The sequence below is a fragment of the Haliaeetus leucocephalus genome, unplaced genomic scaffold (assembly GCF_000737465.1).
Source record: "Haliaeetus leucocephalus isolate CR32 unplaced genomic scaffold, Haliaeetus_leucocephalus-4.0 Scaffold702, whole genome shotgun sequence".
Lineage (NCBI taxonomy): Eukaryota > Metazoa > Chordata > Aves > Accipitriformes > Accipitridae > Haliaeetus > Haliaeetus leucocephalus.
The window spans coordinates 5,820,482-5,845,732 of NW_010973138.1; the positions used below are offsets into that span (position 1 = coordinate 5,820,482).

The window sequence follows — 25,251 nt, forward strand, 5'->3', positions numbered from 1 at the left end:
GGCGCCGGCGAGCGGCGGGCAGCCGCCCGCTCCCCGGCTCGGGGCGGTTCTCAGCGGGCGCCCCCTCTCTCGCCCCCAGCCGCCCATCCAGGTGTACGGGCTGGAAGGGCGCTACGCCACCGCGCTGTACTCCGCCGCCACCAAGCAGAAGAAGCTGGACCAGGTAGAGAAGGAGCTGGGCCGAGTGTGGGTAAGCTATTCTACAGCCTGCCTTCACCTGAGCTGGCACACGGGGGTTTGGGAGCAGCAGGCCTCGTCTGCTGCTTCTCGTTGGGAGGGAGGTGGACTCGGCTCTTGCAAACCGTGAGACTCGCGCTTAGAGCTGGCCTGGCGTGCGCGCTGTCTGCACTGTGCTACCAGGGTTAAGCTGCTTCGAAGTGATACGGGAGGAGCATCAGCTCTGAAAGAAACATACTGTAGATGAGCTACACCTGGAGCTGCCATTTCACTTCGATCAGCTTCAGACCTCTTCATTCTTACTCAAGGAATGACTGCTCCAAGTAGTCCAGTTAGGCCTTGTAATGCCTGGAAAACTCCTGGCCTGTATCGCGTTGTTTGTGTATCCTCTTAGACTCTCTTGAAGGACCCTAAGCTATCCAGTGTTGTTATGAACCCTCACATCAAGAGCGCAGTTAAACAAAAAGCTGTGAATGATGCCTTAGCAAAAGAGAAGATGTCCCCTATTACTGTCAACCTCATGAGTGAGTAATCATCTGATTTCAGAAAAACATCTAAGGCTACCTGTTATTGCTGTTAGCTAACCAAGTCCGCTTCTACTGGGTGCTTTAAAGCCTTTCAATGCATCTGCCTTTTCTAGATTTGCTTGCTGAAAACGGTCGCTTGCGTTACACACCAGACATCGTTACTGCGTTTGGGAAGATCATGAGTGCATACCGTGGAGAAGTGCTGTGCACAGTCACCACTGCACAGGTGAGTTAGGAACCTCTAGATTGAGCTTAACAGGTACTGGTATAAAAGGCAAACTTCTTTAGCTTAATTTTGCTCTCTGTAGTTTTAAGTACTTGCCATATGGGTCGTGAGGAAATAGCTCACCTCTACTGAGACAAAAGGCTTTCTGCAAATAGTTTTTTGATATCCAGCAATTATTGGTCAGGAATTAAACCTATTCATCCCATTTTAGCTTAACAGGTAACATTTTTCCTTCCTGTGTGTGAACCCAGTGTCTGGTAAAAGTCAGCCTGGTCTGCAGATACAGCTGCCCCAGTTCTTATTTCTGTCATCAGGATCATATGGATCAGGTCAGAACTAACAGATGAGCTATTAGCTAGAGCAAGGCAGATACGTGACAGGACCGAGAATGCCTGTGGTGCTTGGTGCTGTGCTTCATGTGGAGCAGCTGCCTAATTCACCATCTGCAGTAATCAGGGCAAGTAGCTAACTCAACTGTAGGAAGACTTTTTCAAAAGTAGCAGACAGGCAAGTCTGGTTGGTGCTCAGAAAGGTGAGAGGGAAGATGGTGTCTCCATGAGCTGTAAACATCCAGCTGGAGGCACGGTGGTTCTGGCACTTGAGTAGCTTTTTCAATAATGAATCCATGCCCAAGTCTGCTAGAGTGGGAAGCTGGTTAGCTAGACATGTAATGTAAATTTGTAGCCATTGGGTAGGGCTACAGTGAACTGCCTACCTGGCCTAAATAGACTGATCCACTTCAGATTAACAGGCTCCCTGTAGGCCATGAGCACAGATTGTCAGTCTAGTTGGTAGCCTTCAGGGACACGTGGACTCACAAGTCTGTGCAAACCTTTCCACAAGTTTTCCTGAATATTTCACATGCAAAGTTACTTTCCTGATGCCTTTTTGTTGTTGTCGTTGTTGTTAGTTTCTTTTGGCTCTCAAACTGTTAGCTATGAAGTAGAAATTATTTAAGTTGCCAGTAATGCAAAGCCACTGCTCTTCAGTGAAGTCCCTTTTGTTTCTATCTCAGTGGTATCCAAGTGACTTGTAGGGGTAGCAAGGACAAATTCACAGTGTCTCTCCCACAGGGATGCAGAGTTCTTCTGTGGTGATGGAGAGAGGTGTTCTTAGCCAGGAGCATTCTGCAAGCCTGCAGCAGGGCTGGGAGCTCACTGCCAGTGTCCTCAGTCACTGCCCAGTGCTTTACAGGAAGCTGTGTTTCTTCTCAAGCTGGTGATCTTAATTGTTAGAAGCAGTAAAATTAATCTTTTCTTGGACAGCCATAATGCTGTTGTGAGGCAGATTTCAAGGTTTTCCATCAGGTGCTTACTTTGGCAAGTATGGATTCCCAATGCTTGCTATCTGAAGATGTCAGCCTTGAACTTTTGCTGGGAATATGTGCACAAATAACACAATGTTTCATGAAATTAGGAGGGTACGAAGTGTCTGTTGTTTCTGTGCTGTCCTTTGGTTACTCCTGTTCAAGAAGGCTGCTGAATCTGCCTTCCTGCTCAAAGTGTCTGTCTTTGGAAGAATCTGAATAGAAAATTCGGGTTCTTGATACATCATTTGAATATTTTCAAGTCCTTCATTTTCCTTGTCTTTTGTTCATATTTTTCAGCCCTTGGATGATGCCAACCTTACTGAGCTAAAAAGTGCTCTCGGTGGATTCTTGGCTAAGGGAGAGGTCTTGAAGCTGGAGACCAAGGTATGGATGTTTGATTTGTAAATAAATTTCATCAAGTCCATGTTAAGCTGGACTTCTGCCTCTCTTTTAAAAAAAAAAAAAAAAAAAAAAAAACAAAAAAAAACATTTTACTGAACCCAGCTGCTATATTACATAGTTCTGTGCTTTCTTGTAGACCTGATGATGCTTTAACTACTAAAATCTTAACTTTGGAATACAGTGACTGCGAAGTTATCTTTAAAAAGGCTCTTTTAAAAGCTTTTTTCTTTTTTTACTAGTGTAAAAGATTGTATACTAAGCTAACAAATGTTTGCGAATAGAATTTCTGTTCAATGTTTCTTCTTTAGACTGATCCGTCAATCCTTGGTGGCATGATTGTCAATATTGGGGAGAAGTACGTGGACATGTCAACAAGGTCAAAGATCCAGAAACTCACCAAAATCATGAGAGAGACTGTCTAGCAAGCTGTCCTAGTCATTCACAGTGAAACCTGTCAGATGGAAACAATAAAATTATTTCTTCTTGAATAGAGGGTGTAAAGTATTTTGATTTGGGAAACTCAGCACTGAGGGAGAAAGATGATGAAGCTGCAGCAAGTTTCACTTAGTTCTCACTGAACGTTTCATGACACAGCTTGAAAATCAAGCTCACCCTGAATGCAGGTGAACGTTGCCCTGAAGGAAATGGAGAATAATGCTCTAGGAACTGATAAATGGGGTCACTGCTGCTGAGGTACTGTCAGCCTCCAGAGAAAACTTTCGCTCAAGATACTGTTAGGGCAGTGGAGCAACAGTCCTGCTGCTGCAGGTGCTCTTTCTGTGTGTGGAAGGTGTGAACGCTGGAACTGTGACTGGTAGATGCTTTCAGAAATACCAACAGTGGCTGTTAAAACAGTTGTGCCATCAGTGGATTCTCAGCAGCAAACACTATATCAGGCCCAGTTTACTTCCATGTCTGTATCGTTGGAGAGAGTTTTGTATATGCCTTAAACTAAAATTACCCTCTGAAAGCTTACTAGTGAGGGTCTAAGGTGTTTGTAACTTAAAACGATGTACAAAAATGTTTGCAACAGGATAGGGCTTCACGACTAGCGAGCACTAAGGCAGTGTTGTCATGGCCAGCTGTATGTGCTTCCTGGCTAACATTTGTACATGGATTTGTGAGTGTTTCTGTCTTGAAGTGAAGTGCTGTGCCTCTGTTTTCTGTTTAGATAATCTTACACAGGCTTGTGAAGGGGTGTAAGCTGCCTGGTTCTCCCTGTTGGTCCTTGGTCAAGATCTGACATTTAACTTAATTTTAGATGGATACCATTCTTCAAGGGGTGGGGTGTTGAACTGATAGCACTAGCTCATTTCAGTTGCATTATTGAAACCTGTTAACCAGCCCCATTGGGGTTTTTTTTTGGGGGGGGGGACGGACGACATTTTTAATAAGAAGAAGTAGTCCCTGCAGGTGAGAGACCATTTAGCCCTGTGCTTTCTCTGGTATTTCAGGCTGGAAGTATGTTCCCCACCAGGCCCAGCCCAGGGCTGCTGGCTGTGCATGCTGCCTGGAGGGGACGTAGGAGAAGTAAATGCTGTGCTCAGCCTCTCACCAGCCCTCCTGGAGGCGGCGGGAGCAGCACCGTGTTCTTCTGCTGGGGAAGGGAAGGGTGTGCTGAGGCTTGAAGTGTCAGTGGCACGGGTGGGTGGCACTTGGGACCCCCAGAGGCAGGGCAGAGGGGCTGCTGGAGGCCTGCTGCCCTGTGAGGACAGGCTGCACCCCACTGTCCACTCCTGGTGCCGCTCTGTAGCAGCAGTGAGGTGCATTGAGCTGTACCTGAGGCAATGCAGCTCTCCAGAGCTCAGTGCTGTGCAGTGAGATGCTGGCCCCTGCCCAGCTTGGATTGACATGGCCTGGACAAAGCAGCCCCAAACAGCTGGCAAGCTTCCTGACATGTCCCATGTCACCTACTGCTACAACAGCTGTGATTTACAAACCGGCACTTTGGCTACAGCGCTGTCCTGTTGTGCCAACCCAGCTCCAAAACAGCTGTGAAAAAATACATCCTCAAGGTGCAGGCATTAGCGGGTGCTGAGCTTGACAAAGGGACCCACTGCTTAATAGGATACTGAGGATATTGGCCTTAGGGCAGCTGGCAAAATTCAGTCATTATTAACAAAAATGAGGGGAGAGATCAGTGTGGGACTTCCTATATTCTCAGGCAGCAGAGCCACAGGCAGTCGCTGACAAGCTGCGTAAAGGTTGCTGCTGGCGTGCCTGGCCACAGCGCAGGGCCTGTGTGAAGTTGTAACGTGCACAGAGGAATGGCACCTGGCCTATTAAGCAAGTGCCTTTGGTTGGGGGTTTTTTTGGGGGGGGAGGGTTAATTTTTTTTTTTATAATTTATTTTTGCTGTCTTCTTACTACAGATTTGCTCAACTCTCAATTTTCAAATCTAAAAAAATGCAAACAATGCGTTACAGAGATGAAAAGTGGCACGTGTCAGGCATTAAATGCTGGTAAGTTATCTCCCTGCTGCTGGGTCCATCACTTTGCTTATACCTCTGTAGCCCTTTTGTCAAAAGTACTCATCTGAAGATTTACTTACTATGTCAGACACCATATCACTCTTCTTCAGCACTTCTCAAGAATGTATCAGTATGCAGTTAAACTTTAAAAAAAAAAGGATTTATTCTCGCATAATTTCACTTGCACAACTACAGTCTCATCTGTCTCAAACTAACTGCACAGCCTAGAACCGTATCAGCAGTTATCCACCTCAGTGACTGCAGTCTGGGAAGCAGCACAGTTCCTCAAACAGGTGAACTTATTTTGACTTTTGCTTCATTGGACCTGGTCTGTAAATATAATTATTTAACCAAGCGTGGCTGAGGAAACAACACATTCACAGCAATCAAACTATAGTTGAAATTGTCTTATGAGGAACAGTGGTGTCTGATTCATAATTATTTGTTATACCTATTACAAATGCTTTAAAAAACCAAAAGAAGCCAACTTCACAGTGTGAACATTTTACCGTAGAATAGTTACATGTGATATAAATGAACAATACAAATTAATTCCGTTTTCTCTGAAAAAAAAAAAAGTAACTTTTTCTCCTATTTGGCCAGATCTTATTTTACAATGCCTTTGTAATTTTTATGTGAATACTACAGACAGTACAATACTTTTTTTAAGAAAAAAAAAAAAAGGAAACCAGTTGATACCATTTTTTTTGGCAGCAAAAAGTGCACTAAAAAGTAACACCACCACCAGTGGGGAGGGGGATTCCCGCATTCTAAGTATTACCATTGAGAAAAATACTAGGGTTATCTTTTTTTTTCAACAATTACCAACACAAAATAGAAAGTAGCCATTACACAGTCTGCAAAGGCTGCTGGAATCTAAATTCCTTTTCAGCACAATGAGGACTGGACTAGGGTAATTCTGCACAAGTTGTTAACAAAGCCAAAGCCTTCCAGGAAAACTTGCCCCACGGGGGGTGGTTTGCCTTCGCCTTCTCCCCGTGGGGTAGGGGCTGTCTCGCCACGGGGGGAGCATGTACCTGCGGCGGCGGCCTCGCCTGGGTGCAATGGATGCGTGCGGTGCAGGAGGGTGAGCGCAGGTGCCTCTGCACGGGCGCGACCTTTTGGGCGGTGCTGCCCGGTCACCCCAAAACCAGCCCATCCCAGGGTGAGCGTGGTGGTGCAAACCTAGGAGACCCTGAAAGACACGGTGAGACGGGGCAAGAGGGAGTGAGAGCGGTGGCAGCGAGTTGGCCAAGCACCCGGACCAGCGCTGGGGTCCTGCACCCAACCTTCCCGCTTCCTCCTGGCAGGAACAGGTCACGCCATGAGGGTCTTCCCACGGAGCAGCCACCGCAGCTGGGAGGGATTTCCCTTCCAATCCATCACCTGATGGACACCCACCCATGTTTTTTGGAGGGGCAGCTATCCTCCTGCTCACCAAGATCTTACTTTTTAGGTCTGCCCCTATTTCTTCCCTTTTTCCCCTACTCCCCTGCATGCCAGCCCTCCCCTTTCCCCTGCGCTCACCGCGGCGGGCAGGAGCTGCTGCCTGGGGGTCTGACGGGGTCTCAGAGGAAGCACCAGCTCCCTTCGTTCGCACAACACTTTAAGATCCCAGAACCGACCGCTAAATCCAGGGTTAGTGACAATTTTGCAGCTTTACAAGCAGCACAAGCAATTCACCTACGGTCACAGCAGAGCCTTTGACAACTCTATCAAGCAACTAGGCTAGTGTAACATGTTTTTACTGCAGTTCTTTATTCTTTTAAATTAGATCCTAAATATATCCTCCTATGTACAGAAAAATAATTTCCCAAGGACAGTCCTTATTTTAAAATATTTAAATGAACAGACAAAACTGGGTGCCTATAAACACTTTTCTGTTAGATTTACTCAGTATTTGACAATGACAACATAGCTGTATTTTTATATTATATATACAAATAATCACATATATATATATAAGCACATATTTAACTATAGATACATCGATATGCATGTAGAACAAGAGTGTTGAGGCTAAACAAACACCAAGATACATGTGGAATGTACGTACAGAGCAAACCCCTCAAAGCTAAGGTGATTTAACCTGATTCCCAGCTTTTCTGTGTTTCAAGGGTTTTGACTGCTGGATTTGAATAAACTGAAATACCACAGTGGTAAGGAGAGTCATATGAAACTAGACACCACTGTTGCAGCAAAAGTCTGGACTTGTTTTGAAAGTTTGTTCACATCTTAGTTTTGAAAATGTATTTAATAATATTACAAAAACTGCATTATCCACAATGTTTCCCCCCCAACCCTACTCACATGTAACAAAAAGTGATTCATTTATTTTTAAAGGGTAAAAAAATTGTAAAATGAACATTTAAAAAGTTCCCTCATAAAAACTCATGTTGATAAAATACGTAATAATCAAGTGCATCTAGAAAAAAGCTTTGTAATTTATCAGTTATTTGGCTTAGTGTCAGCTCAGTGACTTGCTTTGTCTTTCAAGGTGCCCAAGGCAGCTCACTAGCTCTGTGCAACCTCGCAGGGCTTTACAGACTGGCTTTCTACCAGCACTGTACTTGGCAAGGTACTTGGTATTTCCAAGGCCAAGGTCTGCCTAGTGTTTTTTTATTTTACAGTGCTTCCAAATGTGCTGCAACCTGTAAGTATAATAACTATGATTTGCCCGGTAAATACAATTCTGGTGAGTTTAGTGGCTAAAACCACTTTTGGGAAGATAAGGAAGAAAACAGATCCAGCTGCAAAGACTATAAACTACTTCTGTATTTTATCTTAATCTTGACTTCTTGTTTGATCCTCTACTGCAGTCCTCCAATCCTTGCAGACCTTGAACCAACTTCATAATGTAGGCTCTACATTATCGAAGCCTTTTGAATTCCTCCATGGATCTCCAGCAAAGCATGTAGGCACCCAGCTGGCTTCACGTATGCCTTTGCGCTGAATTGGGGCACAAATTAAAGTTAAGCATCTGCCGAAGTGCTGTGTTGAGCCAGGGGCTGTGGCAGAGATGGCAGCTGCCAGGTGAGCTGTTTCACACAGCTGAGCTTTGGGACTTGGGGTTAAAGGGAAGGAAAGAGTGATGCCTTCCAAAGGACTTAATCAATTACAGGACAGAAGCACCAGTTTACTCACAAGATGTACACAGAAGAAAAACCTAGTGGGACTGCAAGAGAGCAAGGCAGTGAGACATGTTTTCCAGTCGCCCACTGCATTCGTTTGTGCAACGCAGCCAGTGTTTGGCTTGGAGGAAGCCAACGAGCTCAGCAGGTGAAGAAAATCATGGCCGGGAGGGGAACTAGGTGATCTCAAATGTGAGCCTCAACCCTAATGGCAATGAACCAGAGGCTATGGGCTGGCAGCGTGGGCAGTGGAAGCTCACAGCCTGGCACTGCCGGGAAGGACAGCACGGGTGTGTGCCCGGTGGTAGGCTGGACCCCTGAAAGGGGGAGAGCTGAACCTGCCCCAGACATGATGACTTCCAGCTATGTCTGACCAAGCACAGAGGAAAATGAGCTCAGGTAGTTTTCCTGAGAGGCATCTCTGAAGGGCTGACTCCTTTCCACAGGGAGAAAATGCTCTCAAGGCAGATAGATTGACAAAACCAGGCTGATTCTTACTGCAATAAGAGCAATGATGGAGAGGTCCTAAATGGGGAGGGATACGGGTGAAAGGACAGACATCCACCCTGCCAATGTACAATGGCATTGCTGGCAAGTACGACTAGAGGCTGGGGCAACAAGTCCTCTGAGAGACAGAAAACTGGCACATTGATGCTGATGCAGCCGATTCCCTGTATGGAAAGAGCATGTACCCCTGTACCTCCTGGATGGTCGTGAGAGCTGCCTGGATGGCACCAGGAAAGCAAAGAGCCTGACAGCAACGTTTACAAGCCTATGAAGGCCTTGTGAAAGCATCTTGAAACAACACAGTGCCTAAGCACCTCAGAGGTGTATCTGCAAAGGTAATTCTTGGAAAGAGGAGTGTAAGTGCTGTTACAAACACAGAAAAGCTCCACTTCTATAAAAAAGTGCATGCAAACTCCTGCATAAATACGAAGCTGCACCAAATCCAGGGTGGCTCTCCCAGGCTGAAGACAAACACATGGTTTGTTATTAATCACTGTTGTTACATTATGAATGCTTGCGATCCTGGATAATTGAAGTTACACTGTGAGACTGGGGATCTGATTTTAAACTAACCACCACCACCCCCAAAAAAGAAAAGAAAAAAAAAAGATTCCTTTCCTTTCTCTCCTGTATCCTGTCCTGTCTGCAGCCACAACAACATTGACATTCTGCCCATTCCCAGCCACCGGCATCTTTCAAAAGTAATTTTAATAATTTCTAAAATGGGTGTTGTTCCCTTCCAGTTTCTGACCCATTAACTCAGTTCTACTACAAGACTTAAAAACCAAGGAAGCACTAGGGAGAAACACTATTCTCCTTGTTAAAATTAATGTACCTAAGAGAAAAATGAAATTCCTAGAATTACAGCCTGGAAACCAAACCACCAGTGCAACTTTTCCATTGCATGTTTTCTCACAGCTGCAGATTTTGCTCTTTCTTCTCTTAGGGCTTTTTTCTCCCAAATTATCCAAAGCAAGACCACTGTTTCAATGAAGGCAGTGAATGCATTAAAAAGTCACAGTATTATTTTTAGAAAGGCTTGATTGCCAGCCAAGGAATTTGATGCTGAAGAATTACTTCTAAGCAAAACATCTTCTCCAAAAAAGTAGAGCCTGCTAAAAGGTAGAAATGAAACCCCATCTTGAGGGCCAGTCCCAGTGGCCCATGTACCAGTTCCGTCTCACCAGTGCCTCATTTTAAGGATGAGTAACGGAGAGACCTTGTACTCAGCCTCTCTACAAGGATGAATTTTACCAAAGCAAATGCAGCCAGCCAGTCCCAGAACTCTATAATATACAGGTTTACAACCTCTGCGTTTTAGTGGGGATGCTTATCTGCATGAATCTACTCTTTCAATCCAAAATGCAATCAGGTATTATCTGGGCTTTGATTTTGTTGTTGTGGTTGTTTTGCATAACATTAGGAAAAGTTTACACACATCTTGATAGGCTGGAAAGGGACCTGTGAGCTAAGGTGTGCTATTTTATGAAGATATTCAGAGATCAATAACCAGCATCTGAAAAATAGGGTCTACATAAATACAGGTATTCCATACCGGTAGCACAGACTAACACAGTTTGGCCTGACAGCCAGCACATGGCACTTGTAAGACGATGGCTCGACCTTCATATGTTGTGGTAATGCCAGCCGACTTTCTTAACACACAAAGAGATACCTAACTTCCTAGGTATTGCTGTGTGCCTCTCCCTTCCCCAAACCCTCCAGAACACAGGTGGTATTTAAACAAGCCCATGAGAGCTTGCAGTTTTCTCTATGAAAGCACTAGTAGGAATAGAGCTAATGAGTCTCTTTTCATTAAAGGCTTGAGCATTTACAGCATGAAGTCCTGGATGAGCAGGAGGTCTATACAGCTACAGTGGGTAGAAAAGCAGAAACCTGCAGCCCATGCAGCTGCGGAATTAATGCAAAGTGAAGTGCAAGACTGTAGCATTCCTGAACAAGGAAAACCAGGCAGGAGTCAGTGGGTTTCCAAGAACCTTTGGCTAACTCTGGTGAAAAGCAGTTCCGTCTGGGAAGCCAACAGCGCCAATATGCTACAGAGCACTGAGGGCGAGCAAGCGAGAAAATAGCAACATCCCGATGCACAGTCAGCTGGCTCTAAGGGTATATATACATTCTGTCCTCGATGCACAGGGATTAGGACAAGCTTCCTCTTAAGGATTAGACTGATTATGAGGGATTCATTAGATATCTATGAGCTGAACCCCAGCCTTTCGTTATCATCATGTTTATGTAACTCCTGTTGACATTAATGGGAGTTAAACATCGCTGTGCATCGAGGGCAAGTGGGAAATCACAAGTGATGGTGGTCAGGAAGGTGCTCAGTTCTGTTACAATTCCCCAAAATGGTGTGACTGTACAAGCCCATGACAAGGGTTGCAATCTGAAAGGAGCCCCTGCAGCTAAGGGTCCTCCGCTTCCAACACCAGCTGAGTCTCAGAGGAAGGTGCAGCAACTTGAAAACCTGGCCAGGATTTCTGCATTACACCCATGGTCTTTTTTGTCCTGTTTGTCTATTTAGTTGTTACTGTAATTCATGCTGGTGAAATGATACCATAAAAAAGTGATGCTACTTTTTAAACACTGAAATAAATGAATGTTCACCGTATTTACAGCTACTGAGTAAAATTAGGACAGCAATAAAAGGTTAGACAATGACATTTAATGTTACTCCATTAATAGATTTTATCACTTTTTTTATCCTACCACAACAATGTGTATTTTCATATACATTATATTTAATAAAATGTATTGATATGGAATTAGGAAAGCATGGGTTTAGTACTATTTACATATTTTAATTGAAACAATTTTCTTAACAACATTGAAAAATAGAAACTTAAAGTTCTCTTAATCGTGTTTTCAGCCAGTTAGTGGTAAACAAATGCATGCCTAGGAAGTTACACTCCCTCTAAAATGTGGTCAGTTGAAATTTCTAACTAAAGTGTGTATCTCTGTTTTGTTTCAAAAAATACATAAGTATGTCTGTCATTTCTGATACAAAATTCTACACTATCTTCAATAAATAAATAATAAAGCGATTCTGAAAAGTATGAAATGTAAACTTTGTTGTCCCTCCAACATACATTTTTTTTTCCCATTTCTTGAAACATTACAGTGGTCTTTTAGGAAATTATAATACACAGACACTTCCCAGCACAGTTTACACTTATTACCATACTGTATATACCTATCCGTTATGAATATATCCTAATTTCCTAATGGAAATCAATAAGACTTGTAGTGCTAGAGAACACCGCCTATACAGGAAAGGTGGAAACCAGTACTGAAAGGACATGCAAGAACACCAAAACCTAACAACAGGCTCCACAAGAACGTTCACATGCTAATGAAACAGGCTGACACCTCCCATTCGGAAATGAAGTCCTTACAAAAATACCAGTGTATGCATGACAGGTCATGAACAAAATGAATCCAAGCAGAACAAAGAGCAATTTTACTCTTAGGGGTCTATTCTCTCTCAAGTCCAGACTCAGCAAAGCACTTACGCATGTGCTTAAGGGAAACATGACTTAAGTGCACGCTTAAAGCTGGGTGCTTTGCCAAACAAGGAAAGTTTGCTGGATGTGGGCCTGTACATATGTATTCGTAGAGTTAAATGGGTATATAAGCCCTGGCATTCCCCCAGATGACAAGGCTTTTACTTTGGGGTTAGCCACCCTGCACCATCACGAGCGCTCTGTTTCTGGTCACCAAACCTGCGATCACCCCGGCTTGCCACAAACACCTTTGTGAGCTACAGTATGCTGCTGCCCTGAATTCAGTAACACGATGTCAAACACAGTTAGGTACAGCACAATTTAAGAACTGGTCGCCACTGATTGCTTTGCAAACTAGACTCTGTGGGGTAGAAATTAGCTTCCTGAGCTAGAGCCGTGATTTTTTTTCTTCCCCGCTGCAGGTGACAGATCATCCACCTGCAGTCACACAATCAAGCAACAGTAGTAAAGGAGTATCGAAGTGGTATAGCACAACATACAGCAGGGCTCTCTGTTTAATCCTTTGTTTACTGTTCAAACGTTTACGTTCCTACAGAAAACAGCAACTTCCAAAGGTACCGAGTGGGTGGACTCTTCTCGAGTGCAGTTCACCTCTGTGCAGAAGGCCTGTACATAATTTATTTTCCGGGGCAATGTGAGTCATGAAGTGGTATGTTAATAGAATCTTCTCTGTTTATAGATATAGACTATTTATTTTCTAAGTCTTTTCAGTACTATCATGAAGATCTTCAAAGATCTTCTTACGGTGTAACTGCTCCTTCCATTCACATTACATTTACACACCACTTTGCTGAGCAATAGGCACAGAATTCCCTTAAGGGGGAAAACCCTGCAGAAAGCCTCCAAAACACACCAACATTGCCTTCTTCATGTAAATTAAAGAGTTGGGTAACTGGAGCAAGCACAGCAACCTATGTGGTTTGCCAGCCTTTCAGACTGGAGCACAACGAACAACTAGGTTATTTCATAAACCCAGGAAACTAACATCAAGTTCCACATAGAGAAATTGAGGGAGATCTCCTCACTAAATTGGGATTCGTTTTTCAGTGAGAATTATCAAGGCACAAAGATGCTCCTGTTTGCTTTGATAACCCTCTTACACGTGAAGGGCAAGCAATAGTTTCATACCACACCAGTAAGGATTTTGTGACAGCTTCTGCAGACACCTATTGCAGTGAACTCAGACTGAAATAAAATATTGGTCCCTTTCCTTCTAAGGCTCATCAAACAATTGCAGGTCTAGTCGGACGACTATCTCTCCTGTCGGGACTTCATGCAGAAGGAGACATTTTGTAACTGGTCCCTTTGAACCCTGATCCTTCTTAATGTCTGCCACACGGATCTCTGTTCTGCCCAAAAAGTCTGAAATGCAAAAAGACAGCATGCTCAGAAATGACACAACTGTTTTATGTTGCAATAAAATGCTAATCTGCAGAAGGAACTAAGCTTCCATCTACACACAACAAAAGGAGAAAACAAGTCTTCAGTCCAACTATATTTTTGCAGTTGAAGAAGGCCAAAGGCTGCTCATTTGGATAGAAGAAGATTTTAGCTAGACCATATTAGACAGCAGCAGCATTAAAAGTAAATGGTCCCATAAGCGGAAAAATCCACTATGTAATTCACAGCTGCCTTCCTTCAAGTAGCTTATTTATTTTATGATATGTTAGAAAAAAGGCCAAAAGCCACTGCATAGTTCAAACTGAGTGTGAAGCCCTCTGGAGATGACAGAGCCAAGCAGTGCATCACACTAGTGACAAGGTCAATGGGCCAGCTGGTGCTGGCCACGTAGAATGACAGTCCTATCCAAATACTTCCTGAGAGATTATGACTCCAAAATACACTCTTCAATGCTCCATATGTTTATCCCAGGTAATGAAATAAGACTGGGTTAGGAATCCGGAGTTCATTTCTGCCACTGTTACTGCATATTACAGGAACTTGAAGACATTTCTCTTCCTCCTGCATTAATCTATCCATTTGCAACCAGCATCCAGAGTTTTTTAAAGACTTAGCAGAATTGCAAACCACACTTCAGTTGTTGTCAAGTTGCACAAGAAAGGAAACCCCACAAAACCCACAGAGATCTTGATTCTTTTTGCGCTGATACTAGCATGACTCTACTGGGGAGCAAGGGTGAGTAGGCTTCCAATATGCAAAGGGGTAAAAGGGTTCAGTGCTGGGCTTGGAACGAGATGATCTTTAAAGGTCCCTTCCAACCCAGCCCAGTCTCTGATTCTATGATTCACCTCAGCAGGCATGCACCTCTTCAACGAGATTTGAAAATACCCTTGGAAGGGTGGCAGCCCCCTACGTACCATCTGGGGAGAACTGGTCCCTCTCAAACACCGTAATGCAGAGCACGTCCTGCTCGAGATCTTTGATAAAGAACTGGCAGTTGGAGTTCCACTTCGGGTTGAGGGTGTCCTGTATCGTCTTGGTAATGTGGCACTGAGAGCCCATCGTCACCTCACAGTACGGGTTACTCTTTCCTGGGAAGATGGAAACAAACAGAAAAGAGTAATTGTGGTTTTAGGTGTGTGATCTTACTCCTAAACATCCTTTTACTCCAACAGCCAATGGACAGAGCAAAGACTGTGGCCTCACTGCCATTACAATGAACAGGGACACAGGTCTGCAAGGCACTGAGCACCTTCCACTCTTCATTTCAGGACTTCGTGGTTTATGATCACTTATGATCTTATGATATGGCTTATGTGGTGGAAAATAAGTTTGTCTGAAACATGCTTAATGCAGGACAACTGTATGACTACTACTGAACTGCACAAAATCACTTTGCATATTTTAAGTTCATTAAAACTGCTTCATTAAACAAAACCATGTTTTGGACAGAACCTCCTTCAAAGTTAGTCTGACAGATAGGAATGTCTCCTTCATAGAGCATATTATGAAAACCCAAGGCACTTACCATGGGACCTGCAAGGTTTTAGTTCAATGCCTTCAACAATATTCACCATCAGCCTTCCAATGCCTGTTGCTCTTTGCGAGCGAACTGTGGTGAAACAGAAGAGGAGAGAGAAGAGTCGTTAATGTATTTTCCTGCCCATGGATCTTTCCATAAAAGATGAGAGCCCCGCATCCCATGCTGTACCTAAGTAGGCCTTTTCCCTCTTCTTCTTTTCAGTCTCTATGTAAAGTTCTGAAGCAGCCTTGATCTTCTGAACCCAGGCAGTCCTTCAGAAGGAAAGGAAAAAGAAGTTGCAAAATACCATTTCCACTTTTCCTCCCTGCAGCACAGTAGACAAAAGTAAAGCTGTTCCTCCTTCCCAGCCAAGGTTCTGGCCCCATCACAGGCTCTGCTACACTGAAGCTGTCTGTCTGGAAGAGATCTTACTGGAATTTATAGCACCTGCAGAAATTTAACCATCTCAAGCTAGCAGATCCTACCACACAAAGAAAGCTCAAGAGAATCACAAGCTAGAGGGACTTGGTGAGAAACCAAAAGTTATAGAGAACAGGTTTGCTTTCACCAAGCCTTTTGCTTCATTGTAATAAACTAACTTCTTGTAGCCAGTAGATACAAGTCAGCTATGTTACAGAGGTGGCCACTTTTCTTGACCCCTGAGGTTTCATACCAAAATCCTTCTGAGCCTCGGGACACATGAAGCATAACTCACGGAGTACACAGATGATGAATGATCATGATTTCCTATGGGCCCTTCTGGGAAATCATTTCCTACTTAAGAGACTCAGTGGAAAGACTGACATAGAAAAAGCATGGAAGAAGGGGTACCAAGAGACCTCAAGGGTTTAGAAGAATTGCCATGACAGAGAATGGAGCCTGAGACCTGAGTCAAGGCAAAATGAGAGAATCTAGAAGTTATGGATCCATTTCTGATCCCAAAATGAAGAGCTGCTGTTCTACAGGGCATTGCAGCTAGTTGCACTGGCATTTGGGTCTGAACACTCACCTGTATTCTGCACAGAGAGCTGTTCAAGAAAACAAAACATTTAAGGACAATTCTGTCTTACAGCTCAGCCCTAAAGGGTAAACAGCAGCTTCAGAAGTATACCAAGCCTTTGATCATAAAGGTCTTTTAAGATTAAATGGGCAAATTAATCACTCATTGATGTTAATGTTTTATTTCTGTTGCTCTTAGTCAAAAGCAAGGGAATGATGAAAACCTGGAGGTATCTCACCTAAAATGCTGCATTTATTTGGTAAGGAATTCTGGCATAAAAGAAAGTCAAAGGCTGTATCCCATATAAGTAAAGGCATTTGACTAGAGCACCCAAATTCGGACAGCAGTTCCCGTGGGTTCTCTCTGTAGTGAATGGGGAGAGGCAGGCACCTCCAGAGGGCGTTCGGTATGTGCAGATCTGGCTCCTTCCACTGATGGTTCAGCGTAGTGTGCCTAAGAACCTCACTGAAGTTCCTTGAGCTAGGCAGGATGAATGCGGTGCAGAATTTAGATGTTTCTGGCTACTGCTGTGAGTGCTCTGATGCAGAACAGATGGTTATTGCTATAGTCTGATTTGTGTAACAGATCTTAAGTTGAAAAGGCTCTCTCAATTTTCTTCACCAAGGGTCTAACCATGATGCTTGTTCATGCTGTGGCACAGCGGGACAGACAGCATCCCAAAGGACTAATGGGACCCATAAAAGTATGATCTTTTGCAAGAAAAACTAAATAATAATGAATAACAGTGGCAGGCAGGCAGGGAGAAAAGGTGTTTTATACATTTTTATGCATCAGAATTTTTAGGGGCCATACATTTGCAAACTGGCATAACACAATGTCTATACTATGGGGGAGGGGTTTGCTGCACTTTCATTTCACTTTGCTTTCATTTGCTGCACTTTGCTTTCCTTTTTTAACAAAAGTTATTTTTCAAGACTGTACATTTGTGTAGAGAAACCTTTTCAGTATAAATCAGTGTAATCCTGTCTCCGTTAGCTTGCCAGAGATAAAAATCACCAGATGAGGTTTTGAGGTTGCCGTTCCTTTGACTGTTTCAGTCTGAACTGAACCAGATTAAAACTAACTGGGTTTAGTTTGGTAGGGTTTTGCTTCAAGTTCTAATTCTGACCTGTTCCTCAATCTCATTCAAGATATAGTCATACAAATGATTGTACTGGCGCAAACAAACAGATGTTAACAGAAGAAGATAGGATTGCACCTTTTGGCTTCCTTATGCTAACATAAAATGTTGTGAAATATGGCCTATATATCAGCCCTCCTAGCCATTTCACTGTTGGTCTTACCGGAATTCAGGAAACATCATTATTTCTCCCTCCTTTTCATATATTGAGTATCACCATATTCTCAAGTGGAAGGAATTCTCCAGTTTTGTAAGATAAACTGCTTGAAGACTGTTATGCATGTGTATATCATATACATTTGCACCAGACTTTTCAAATTCAGTACTATCACGGCCTGTGCAGGTACTTACCTTTCATTAATGCTTTCAGCCCGGAGTGTATAGACTCTATCAATGTGGGAGATATGGAAGATGGGCTCATCTCCAGAAGGGTCTGTGGGTAATTTTACTAGTACCTCATTTAGAAAAATGGGCTGTAAAACATTAGGCAAAGCTAGAGTTCTACCACACAATATCTGAACAGATGAATTCAACACAGAGCAATTCACAACAGATTTATCTTGTGGCTGCAGTATCTTTCCCCTTCTGCCTGCCTCCCATCTTTCTTCAGGTATGTCATTTTAAAAAGTTTCTTATTATCAAAGATATAGGTGCCTCTAGAGTCTGGGAACACTTCTCCTGAAGTAAGCAAGCAGCCTCATGAAGCATAGCAATCTCTCCTTTCCCACAAAGAGCAGCAAACACTACTCTCCCCATCACTCTCTGATACATGTGACCTCTTGCTGAAGAGGCTGTTTTAGCAAAACTTCAAAAGCATCTTTTCTTATCTCACTAAAGCAAACAACCAGCTTTCTCACCATCAGTCCCTGGAATCCCCAGCATATGCCAAAGCTTTCAAACCTCTTCTATATAAAGGCTATTGCTTACACACCCAATATGGGAGCTGCTGCCTGCTATATGCGCTGTTAGCATATAACCATCTTAGTCACCTTAGAGTGGTACTTACAGTTTTGTACATTTTGTATTGCAGATTAGACTTGGGGCTGAAGACCTTGTCTGTGCCAGAAGAGCCAAGAGGTTTTATGATCTGAGTCAGGAGGAGGAAATCATTGAACAGAAAGCCATACAGTTCCTTGTTACTCTTGGCTTTATAGAGTTTCCCACTGTGCAGGAACTTGCGTGGTCCCAAGCAGTTTGTAACAGAATTAAATACGAGTTGCTGCGAAAAGTAGAAGAAGAACAACAACGCACTGTATAAAGTAAAACAATCGAGGTTCCCCTGAAAGAGATCAAATATAGTTTTGAGTCCTGACATTGGTTTCAATTTGTGTCACAGGGATGATGAGCAATGTCTCTACCTTGTGCATGATAAGCAGTGCAAGTCATAGAAAGGCCACATGAAAATTAACTTTAAGGCAGCCCATCAGTTGCACAGGGCATGGCCTGGACAGTCAGAGAGAAGCCAAAAGCATTTGTGCCTCCTTTTGAGTTTCTCTGCCACATGCATGCATCTCTGTGAGTGGAACTGAGCTGATGATGACTTGTCCTGGATTAGTAGTAGCTATGCAAGTGGCCTCTCCAAATGCTGAGCTTTCTTAACAAGGCCTGGATTTCTGAATTGTGTTTGAATTTCACCCATTAAAACATACCAAAGGAACTGCAGATAGCCTGTCTTCGTGTACCCACAATACCCGGAGTTAGAGGACAGCTGCTGACCACTGGCTGGAACTGGCAGAATTTAAGACTCATCTGGAGGTTGTTATCAGATGAGTAGAGGCTTGCGCTTTCCTGAAGTGTGATTTTCATGTTTATTTTCACTAGGTGATGGTACAGTTCTTGCCATCCTAGTTGGCCGGGCAGCTAGATCTGGAGTGGCTCCCTTTACAGATTAGAAACACCTCAGACTGGGGGAAGGCTGGATTGCTCCTTGCCACAGATTCAAGGCTGCTGCTACTGGCGTTACTGTGTCAGAAAGCAGCCAGTTGGTCTTTCAGGTAATATTTTTGGTGCTCTAGGGCCAGACATCATGTACAGAAGATAAAAGCAGCCATCTTCCTTCAGGTAGTAGTTGTAAGACAGCTGAATGTATCTTTGAGCCTTCTGACATTGTCATACATGTCTTTCCCCTAAAACAGATTTCATAAGATGAAATGCAATTTTTTCCAGTTTATAAACCAACCAGTGCTTATTACTTTTTTATCTTCTAGAACTGAAAACTCAATGTATACTTTGAAAATCAAGTTGTGACCTATCTGCCTCTATTATCTTCACCAATAATAGGGAGGCCATCAAAATATCCTCCATGCTTTTGCAGGACATACCAACACAATATTTTCATTATACTTTCAGTAGAGAAACTTAGCATGTTACCTTAAAAAACAGTATGTAATGGGAGGTAGTGATTCTCTCTATAAAGTCTTGAGAGACACTTGATCAGTATTCTCGAGTTTTCAAAATGTACACACAGTTTTATCACAAAAAATATTTTCTGTGAATGAGTTTTAAAGCACTCCAGAATGGTCAGGTATAGCTTCAGGATGAGACACAGCAGCACAATAACCTCTGTATTATAAAGAGCTATCAAACCAGAAAGTCGTAGCTGGAAATTGCAGCATTGAACTTGATACTAGTCCAGAGCCAAGCAGCAAAAGCATCATTTATCATATAGAAGGCAATAACACGAGCAGCAAAAAGGATCACGTGCAGGAGTGAAAGGAAGCCAAAGAAAGATGAAAACAAAGGATTGAAGATTATATGACTTGATTAATTACACTGTTTGTCCCCTGATGCAGTGCCATAAGTGAGCCATGGTTTCTTCCCGACCGGTGAAGAAGTGTGCCCACATTTGCGTTACTCTAGATAGCACTTTGTTTACCTCTGACAGGCCTTCACACTGAACATGAGCTTGGATCCACTCCAGCCTATCTGAATTTTCCTTCTCCCGCACGCCTTCATTTACTTGAGAACATAATTCTTCTGCTTTCTCAAGAGCGTGCTTCAAGTGACTGTGGTCAGGGTGGTTTTCAGGAGTGTTTTCTATTATCTACAGATAAATAAAATACATTAGCCTTTTCTCTTATCTGCAGTTAAAATGCATTCATATTGTCAGCCCTATATTTCTGTTTTATTTCTTTATTTTCATGAAAGCCAGCCAGTATGTTCCAAATTTCTTTTCATCCTTGACAAACATGAAAAATAGGAGACAAACTCACAGTCTGTTTGTGAACAGCTGAAATGAATGCCTGCCTGCAGAGCCTTTGCATCAGTACACTGCTCGCTCTTCGGACGTAAGTATGCAAATTCCAGCCATATACAGAAGTATAACCATGACTGTTTAAGGAATCCCTTAAATGCAAATATCCAATTTATAATTCTTTCCTGTGAAAGTCTTGAGCCAAGTTCAATAGCATTATTCAGGATCGTAAGCGTTAGGCAACAAATGAAAGTTAGGAAAGGGCTGTAAGTTATCCAGCAATGTAAGCTGCATAGTAAGGTGACTTGCAACAATTTGGCGTTCAGGATTACACACTGAAAGTCATTTACCAGACTATGTGGAGGAAATGACACTGTGGAAAAAGGCAAAGATGAGCATAAGATTGACCCGTTACTCCTGTTATCTGAATTTTAAAGTTTTCATTCAGCATTTACTGCCTTCTGGTTCTTTGTGTGCAAGTTTCACCTCTCTTTCTAATGGAAATACTGAGTCATTCTGCTGAAGCCAAATGAGTCATCACATTTTCTCTAGTGTGATCAAATATAAAAGGGTGCCCCATGTTCCCTAGCACATCAGATATCTAACAGTGACAAAGCTTGACACAAATAGGGAAACTACCCTGTAATTAAGCTATAAGCAAAGCAGCATCAAAAACATCATCTTTGCAAAAGAACATACATTTTTAATTATTAGTGGGTATCTTGTTACCCGTTGCATAGGCTTTAGTAGAAAACTTGATAGTGGCATTCCTTTACAGCGAGGATCCATTGCTAACCTCTGAAACATTAGAGAGGTAAAATGGTGTTAGTCAGTTTGTTTAAAACCCTGCAAAATGAGCTCCTCCAAGAAAGGAAAAGGTAAGGCAACAAATGAACACCATGCCTCAGCTAAATCTGTTCTTAGATCACAATGTCAGTGCAACAGAATTTCTTGAGGTTTTTACAGCATATTTTTTTACCTGCCTTGCCTGTACAAGAGAAGGGCCTCTTCTTACTGTCCCAGCATTTTACAGCAAAACCATTATTAAACAAAGTATTTTATGGCTCTATAGTTGTTTGACAAAATGTATTCCTTCAATGAGTGCTTAAGTCTGAGGACTCTTCATTCTAGCCCAACACAGAGCACTGCTGGAGATTATGTTTTGCAAATTAGCAAAATGATGAGCTAAATTTACAGTGTACAAAATTCATGGCGCTTGCTTCTTCTCTTACTTTAACAAACTCCTTGAACTCAGGGACTTCATCTGTCTTCTGCTGGATGAGCGCTGCCCCATTGAGCTGGCAGCTACAGAACCGAATGTAAGGCTGCATGTGTGGCAGCTGAGCTGTCAGTATGTCACCAATCATTTTCACTGGCATCTTCTCTCCAGACATCTTCTTACGCACACGCAAAGCCCTAAACATGAAAAAGTCATGTGTGTTTTATAAGCAGACCACTAAAGAATGATCTCTCATTTATTAAATAAATGGTTTGATTCTTATTCATTATTGGAAAAAAGAGACCCCTGAATAAGAAATAGATCAGCCACAAGATTTATTGCCTATTGTAAGAATACAATAATCAAGATTGCACCCTCAGCCAACATTTTTCCCTCTTGTGGTAACCGAACTGTTATTTGACATTAACATAATGCAATGCCAGATGAGAAACAATACAAAAAGGAATGTAATTCGGTTTTCTATTCGTTTTGAGAGAGAGTAACAGATATGCCTATGAATGAGGGATAAAAACCTTACCACTACTTTAAGCTCACAGCTACTTCTAGTTTTTAGCCTGGTTTCCTAAGGAAAGGAGGTTTATTGTCATTGAGCTGCCTGCATTTGTCCTATCACCGCCAAAACTTTTCAACTTGTGGGCCATTTTCAAATACATTTTACAAAAAAGAAACTATCTCAAAGTTATAAAATCCCAGTAAGTTCAACCAAAATCAGCAGCTCAGTAGCAAAAAAAGAAACTTTATTAATCCTCTTGCTTATGAAGATGCAGTTTTAACTCAATCCTCACTCATTTTTTCTGGCAATGACCACACGAGCAACCTGCATGCATGTGCCTCCAAACCAGCCACAGCATTTACTGTGTCTTGCTGAAGCAGTAGGGATGGGTGAGAAGGATGCAAGTAGGAAGGAACTGAATCCATCAGAGACCACAGAGAATGAAGGGAGAAATAAGGATACTTGCACTGCGTGGAGTTTCATGGTAAAGAGTTGGGGTTGCAGTAGTTGGAGACTTCGGAAGGAAAGGTGTAGGGTACACTGCACACAAATCCATAGGAAACCAGGCTTTGTTGGCACCGCTTCTCACAAAACAGGTCATTCAGGTGCTATAAGCCTACAATAACTGAAGGAATGCATCAGCTAACTGATACGGGAGGAGGTTGTTGTGCCCAGTTTTGCACTGACAGATAATAGGACTGGAGCTGTGTATGGGCTGTGACAGAGGAAGTAAAAGTCTACAACAGGACTGTGGGTAGCCTTGGCAGGCAGTAATCTTTCAGGAGAGGTTGATCTCGCCTTCTGGAGCACACGTACATCAAGAGCAAAGTGCAAATACTGACTCAGCAAAGAACTGCTGGACTCTTCTCAACAACAACAGTAAGTCATAGCAAACACTGTTAATATTTTGCTTTTTCCAACAAGGAAAAATGCATAGCGCTTTTGGTTACTACTTGCATAAGTGGCAAATATTTTCATGCAGCTAAAAGGAGAAGCAGGGGGAGAGGCCCATGATTTTGTTATTGCTAAGTATGGGGGGAGAAAAACCACTTACTTCAGTAGTTTTATATTGCACATAATCAGCTCCTTCCAGTTAACAAAAATCATAGCAACTTCCTTTTCTGTTAGCAGCTCCGATTCCATTAGTGGTTTCTGGAAGATCTATAGATTCAGAAAATTAAGCAATTTAGAAAGTATGCGATAAGTATAATCAAAGTGACTAAGACTAATGATGCTTATATCCTTAGTCTGGAGGTGAGAAAACTTTACATCAGAGTAGCACTTGACACTCAGTGGAACAGACTTCAAACATGCGCTGTGCCCTAGAGATCCATAGTGCTCCCTGATAATACGTTTGTGAGCGGTGTATGGTTTTAAAAGAGAATACTCTAAATCTGTGTTGGTGGTGTTAATTATGACCTGGATAATCTGTTTGAAACGTGGAAATTTTAGTCAGAGGTCTCCTGCAAAATATCCCAGGATTACTTTGATAATACAACTGAAAACACATTTTACTTTGGACTCTTTTATGGAAGTTCTGATTTATCTCATAGCATCTCAGGTTTTAATATCTTGACTCCTTTTTCAAAAAAGGGCTTTCCTTTTCTGTCAAAAGAATTGTCTGTCGGTTGCCTGTACCAATTCCCTTTTTTTCCACACAAGAGATGCATCTTGTAACATTTAAAGAAAATCACAGTAAGTGATAACTGAGTGCCACTGTGAATGTGGAAAATGCGCTTCAAGCTTTAAGAACTTCTACTCAAGAAATAAACATTCAAAATCAGGAGCAAAAAGGGTTTACTAGAATGATACTTTAAACATCACTGTTTTGGTGATGGTAACACAAGGGCTTAACATTAGTTGCACTCATACACACATGCAAATATATTTATATATCTATATAGACATAGATGTGAAAATGTAATACAGATCATCCCTAGGAAGTCAAACACAGCAGTGATATAAAATGAGTTGGCACAGTGAAATTATTGATTTACTTTAAAAAGATGAGTGATTAAAACCTGCTTCTAAAGCTGCTGAGCCCTCTTACCTCTGTGACCAACTGCAAATCATTTACATAGTTCTCTTCTGTGACAATGAGTTCGTGGATGTATCCCTGCCTTTTTCTTTCAGTAGGTGTCAACATATCCAGAAGATGCAAGTCTGCACACCCTGGAAAACACAAAAGGATCCCAGATTTTACTTACGGTCATTTGCAAATTGATTTAGATCTGTAGCAGTTCAAGTAACACCTAATGAACAGTAACCACTGCCTGTTCAGTTCACTTAGTCATTATTCACAAGTAATGGCACAAGGCTAACAATGCTTCATCTCTTAATGACTCAAAACATTGTATTTAACACTTTAAAAAAAAAAAAAAAATCAAGGCCATTTCTGAGTGCTAACTTTTCTCTGGTGGCAAAGCTTTAAAGACCCCCTCACCGCTACCTGCCCATTGCCAACTTCACTCTGAAGTTCGCTGTCCCCTTTAGTTGTGTCAATCAACTGGAGCCACACTGTAAAACAAATCCCCAAATGGATGGTTGTTAATAAAAAAGGGGGCAAAGACTTCATCTGGTATTACTGCCAAAGAAAATGTAGAGGTATCCTATAAGGGAACAGAATTAGGAAAGAGTGCTATAGTGACCTTAATGCTCTGATGGGCACTTTGGAATTATATATAAGCCCTCATCCTATTGATACTCTAAATTCAAGGTTTGCCTTTATCCTTCTAGTCAAAGTAGGCATCCTAATCAAGAAGGTAATGCAGAGCTTATTTACTTCCTCACACTTCAATTTAAAAATTGCTTCTAAATATTTGAAGGACTTGAGCCAGAACACATGAAGGTCAGTGGAGATTGCTCCACAGAGTTCACTAACGTATAGGCCAAGCCAAAGGGGTTGATTATCGCTCTCCTTTGTCTTTAAAAGCATGGGAAAACTTTGTAACGAAGAACTCATCTTCCAT

The 25,251-nt window shown here is 42.4% G+C and overlaps 2 protein-coding genes across 5 annotated transcripts in view; one reads left to right on the forward strand and one right to left on the reverse strand.

Moving 5' to 3' along the window:
- The window catches only part of ATP5O (ATP synthase, H+ transporting, mitochondrial F1 complex, O subunit), an 8,252-nt gene extending 5,127 nt beyond the window's left edge, over positions 1–3,125 (forward strand). The window contains exons 2-6 of the mRNA XM_010580415.1: positions 13–190; positions 572–701; positions 818–930; positions 2,537–2,623; positions 2,950–3,125. Coding sequence (XP_010578717.1) covers positions 13–190; positions 572–701; positions 818–930; positions 2,537–2,623; positions 2,950–3,063 — 622 coding nt within the window. The 3' untranslated portion in view covers positions 3,064–3,125. The remainder of the gene's footprint in view (positions 1–12; positions 191–571; positions 702–817; positions 931–2,536; positions 2,624–2,949) is intronic.
- Positions 3,126–6,204: 3,079 nt separating this feature from the next.
- Positions 6,205–25,251, reverse strand: part of ITSN1 (intersectin 1 (SH3 domain protein)) — a 111,893-nt gene continuing 92,846 nt past the window's right edge. For 3 of the 4 annotated variants that reach the window (XM_010580379.1, XM_010580377.1, XM_010580380.1), the window contains 11 exons: positions 24,333–24,454; positions 23,337–23,443; positions 21,782–21,965; positions 21,249–21,347; positions 20,232–20,399; positions 18,363–18,575; positions 17,708–17,829; positions 15,405–15,487; positions 15,222–15,305; positions 14,611–14,784; positions 11,418–13,654 (listed from right to left, as the gene is read on the reverse strand). In XM_010580379.1, the coding sequence (XP_010578681.1) occupies positions 13,506–13,654; positions 14,611–14,784; positions 15,222–15,305; positions 15,405–15,487; positions 17,708–17,829; positions 18,363–18,575; positions 20,232–20,399; positions 21,249–21,347; positions 21,782–21,965; positions 23,337–23,443; positions 24,333–24,454 (1,505 nt within the window). In that variant the 3' untranslated portion in view covers positions 11,418–13,505. Of the gene's footprint in view, positions 6,308–11,417; positions 13,655–14,610; positions 14,785–15,221; positions 15,306–15,404; positions 15,488–17,707; positions 17,830–18,362; positions 18,576–20,231; positions 20,400–21,248; positions 21,348–21,781; positions 21,966–23,336; positions 23,444–24,332; positions 24,455–25,251 lie in introns of those variants that run through there. The other variant, XM_010580378.1, reaches the window with a different exon arrangement.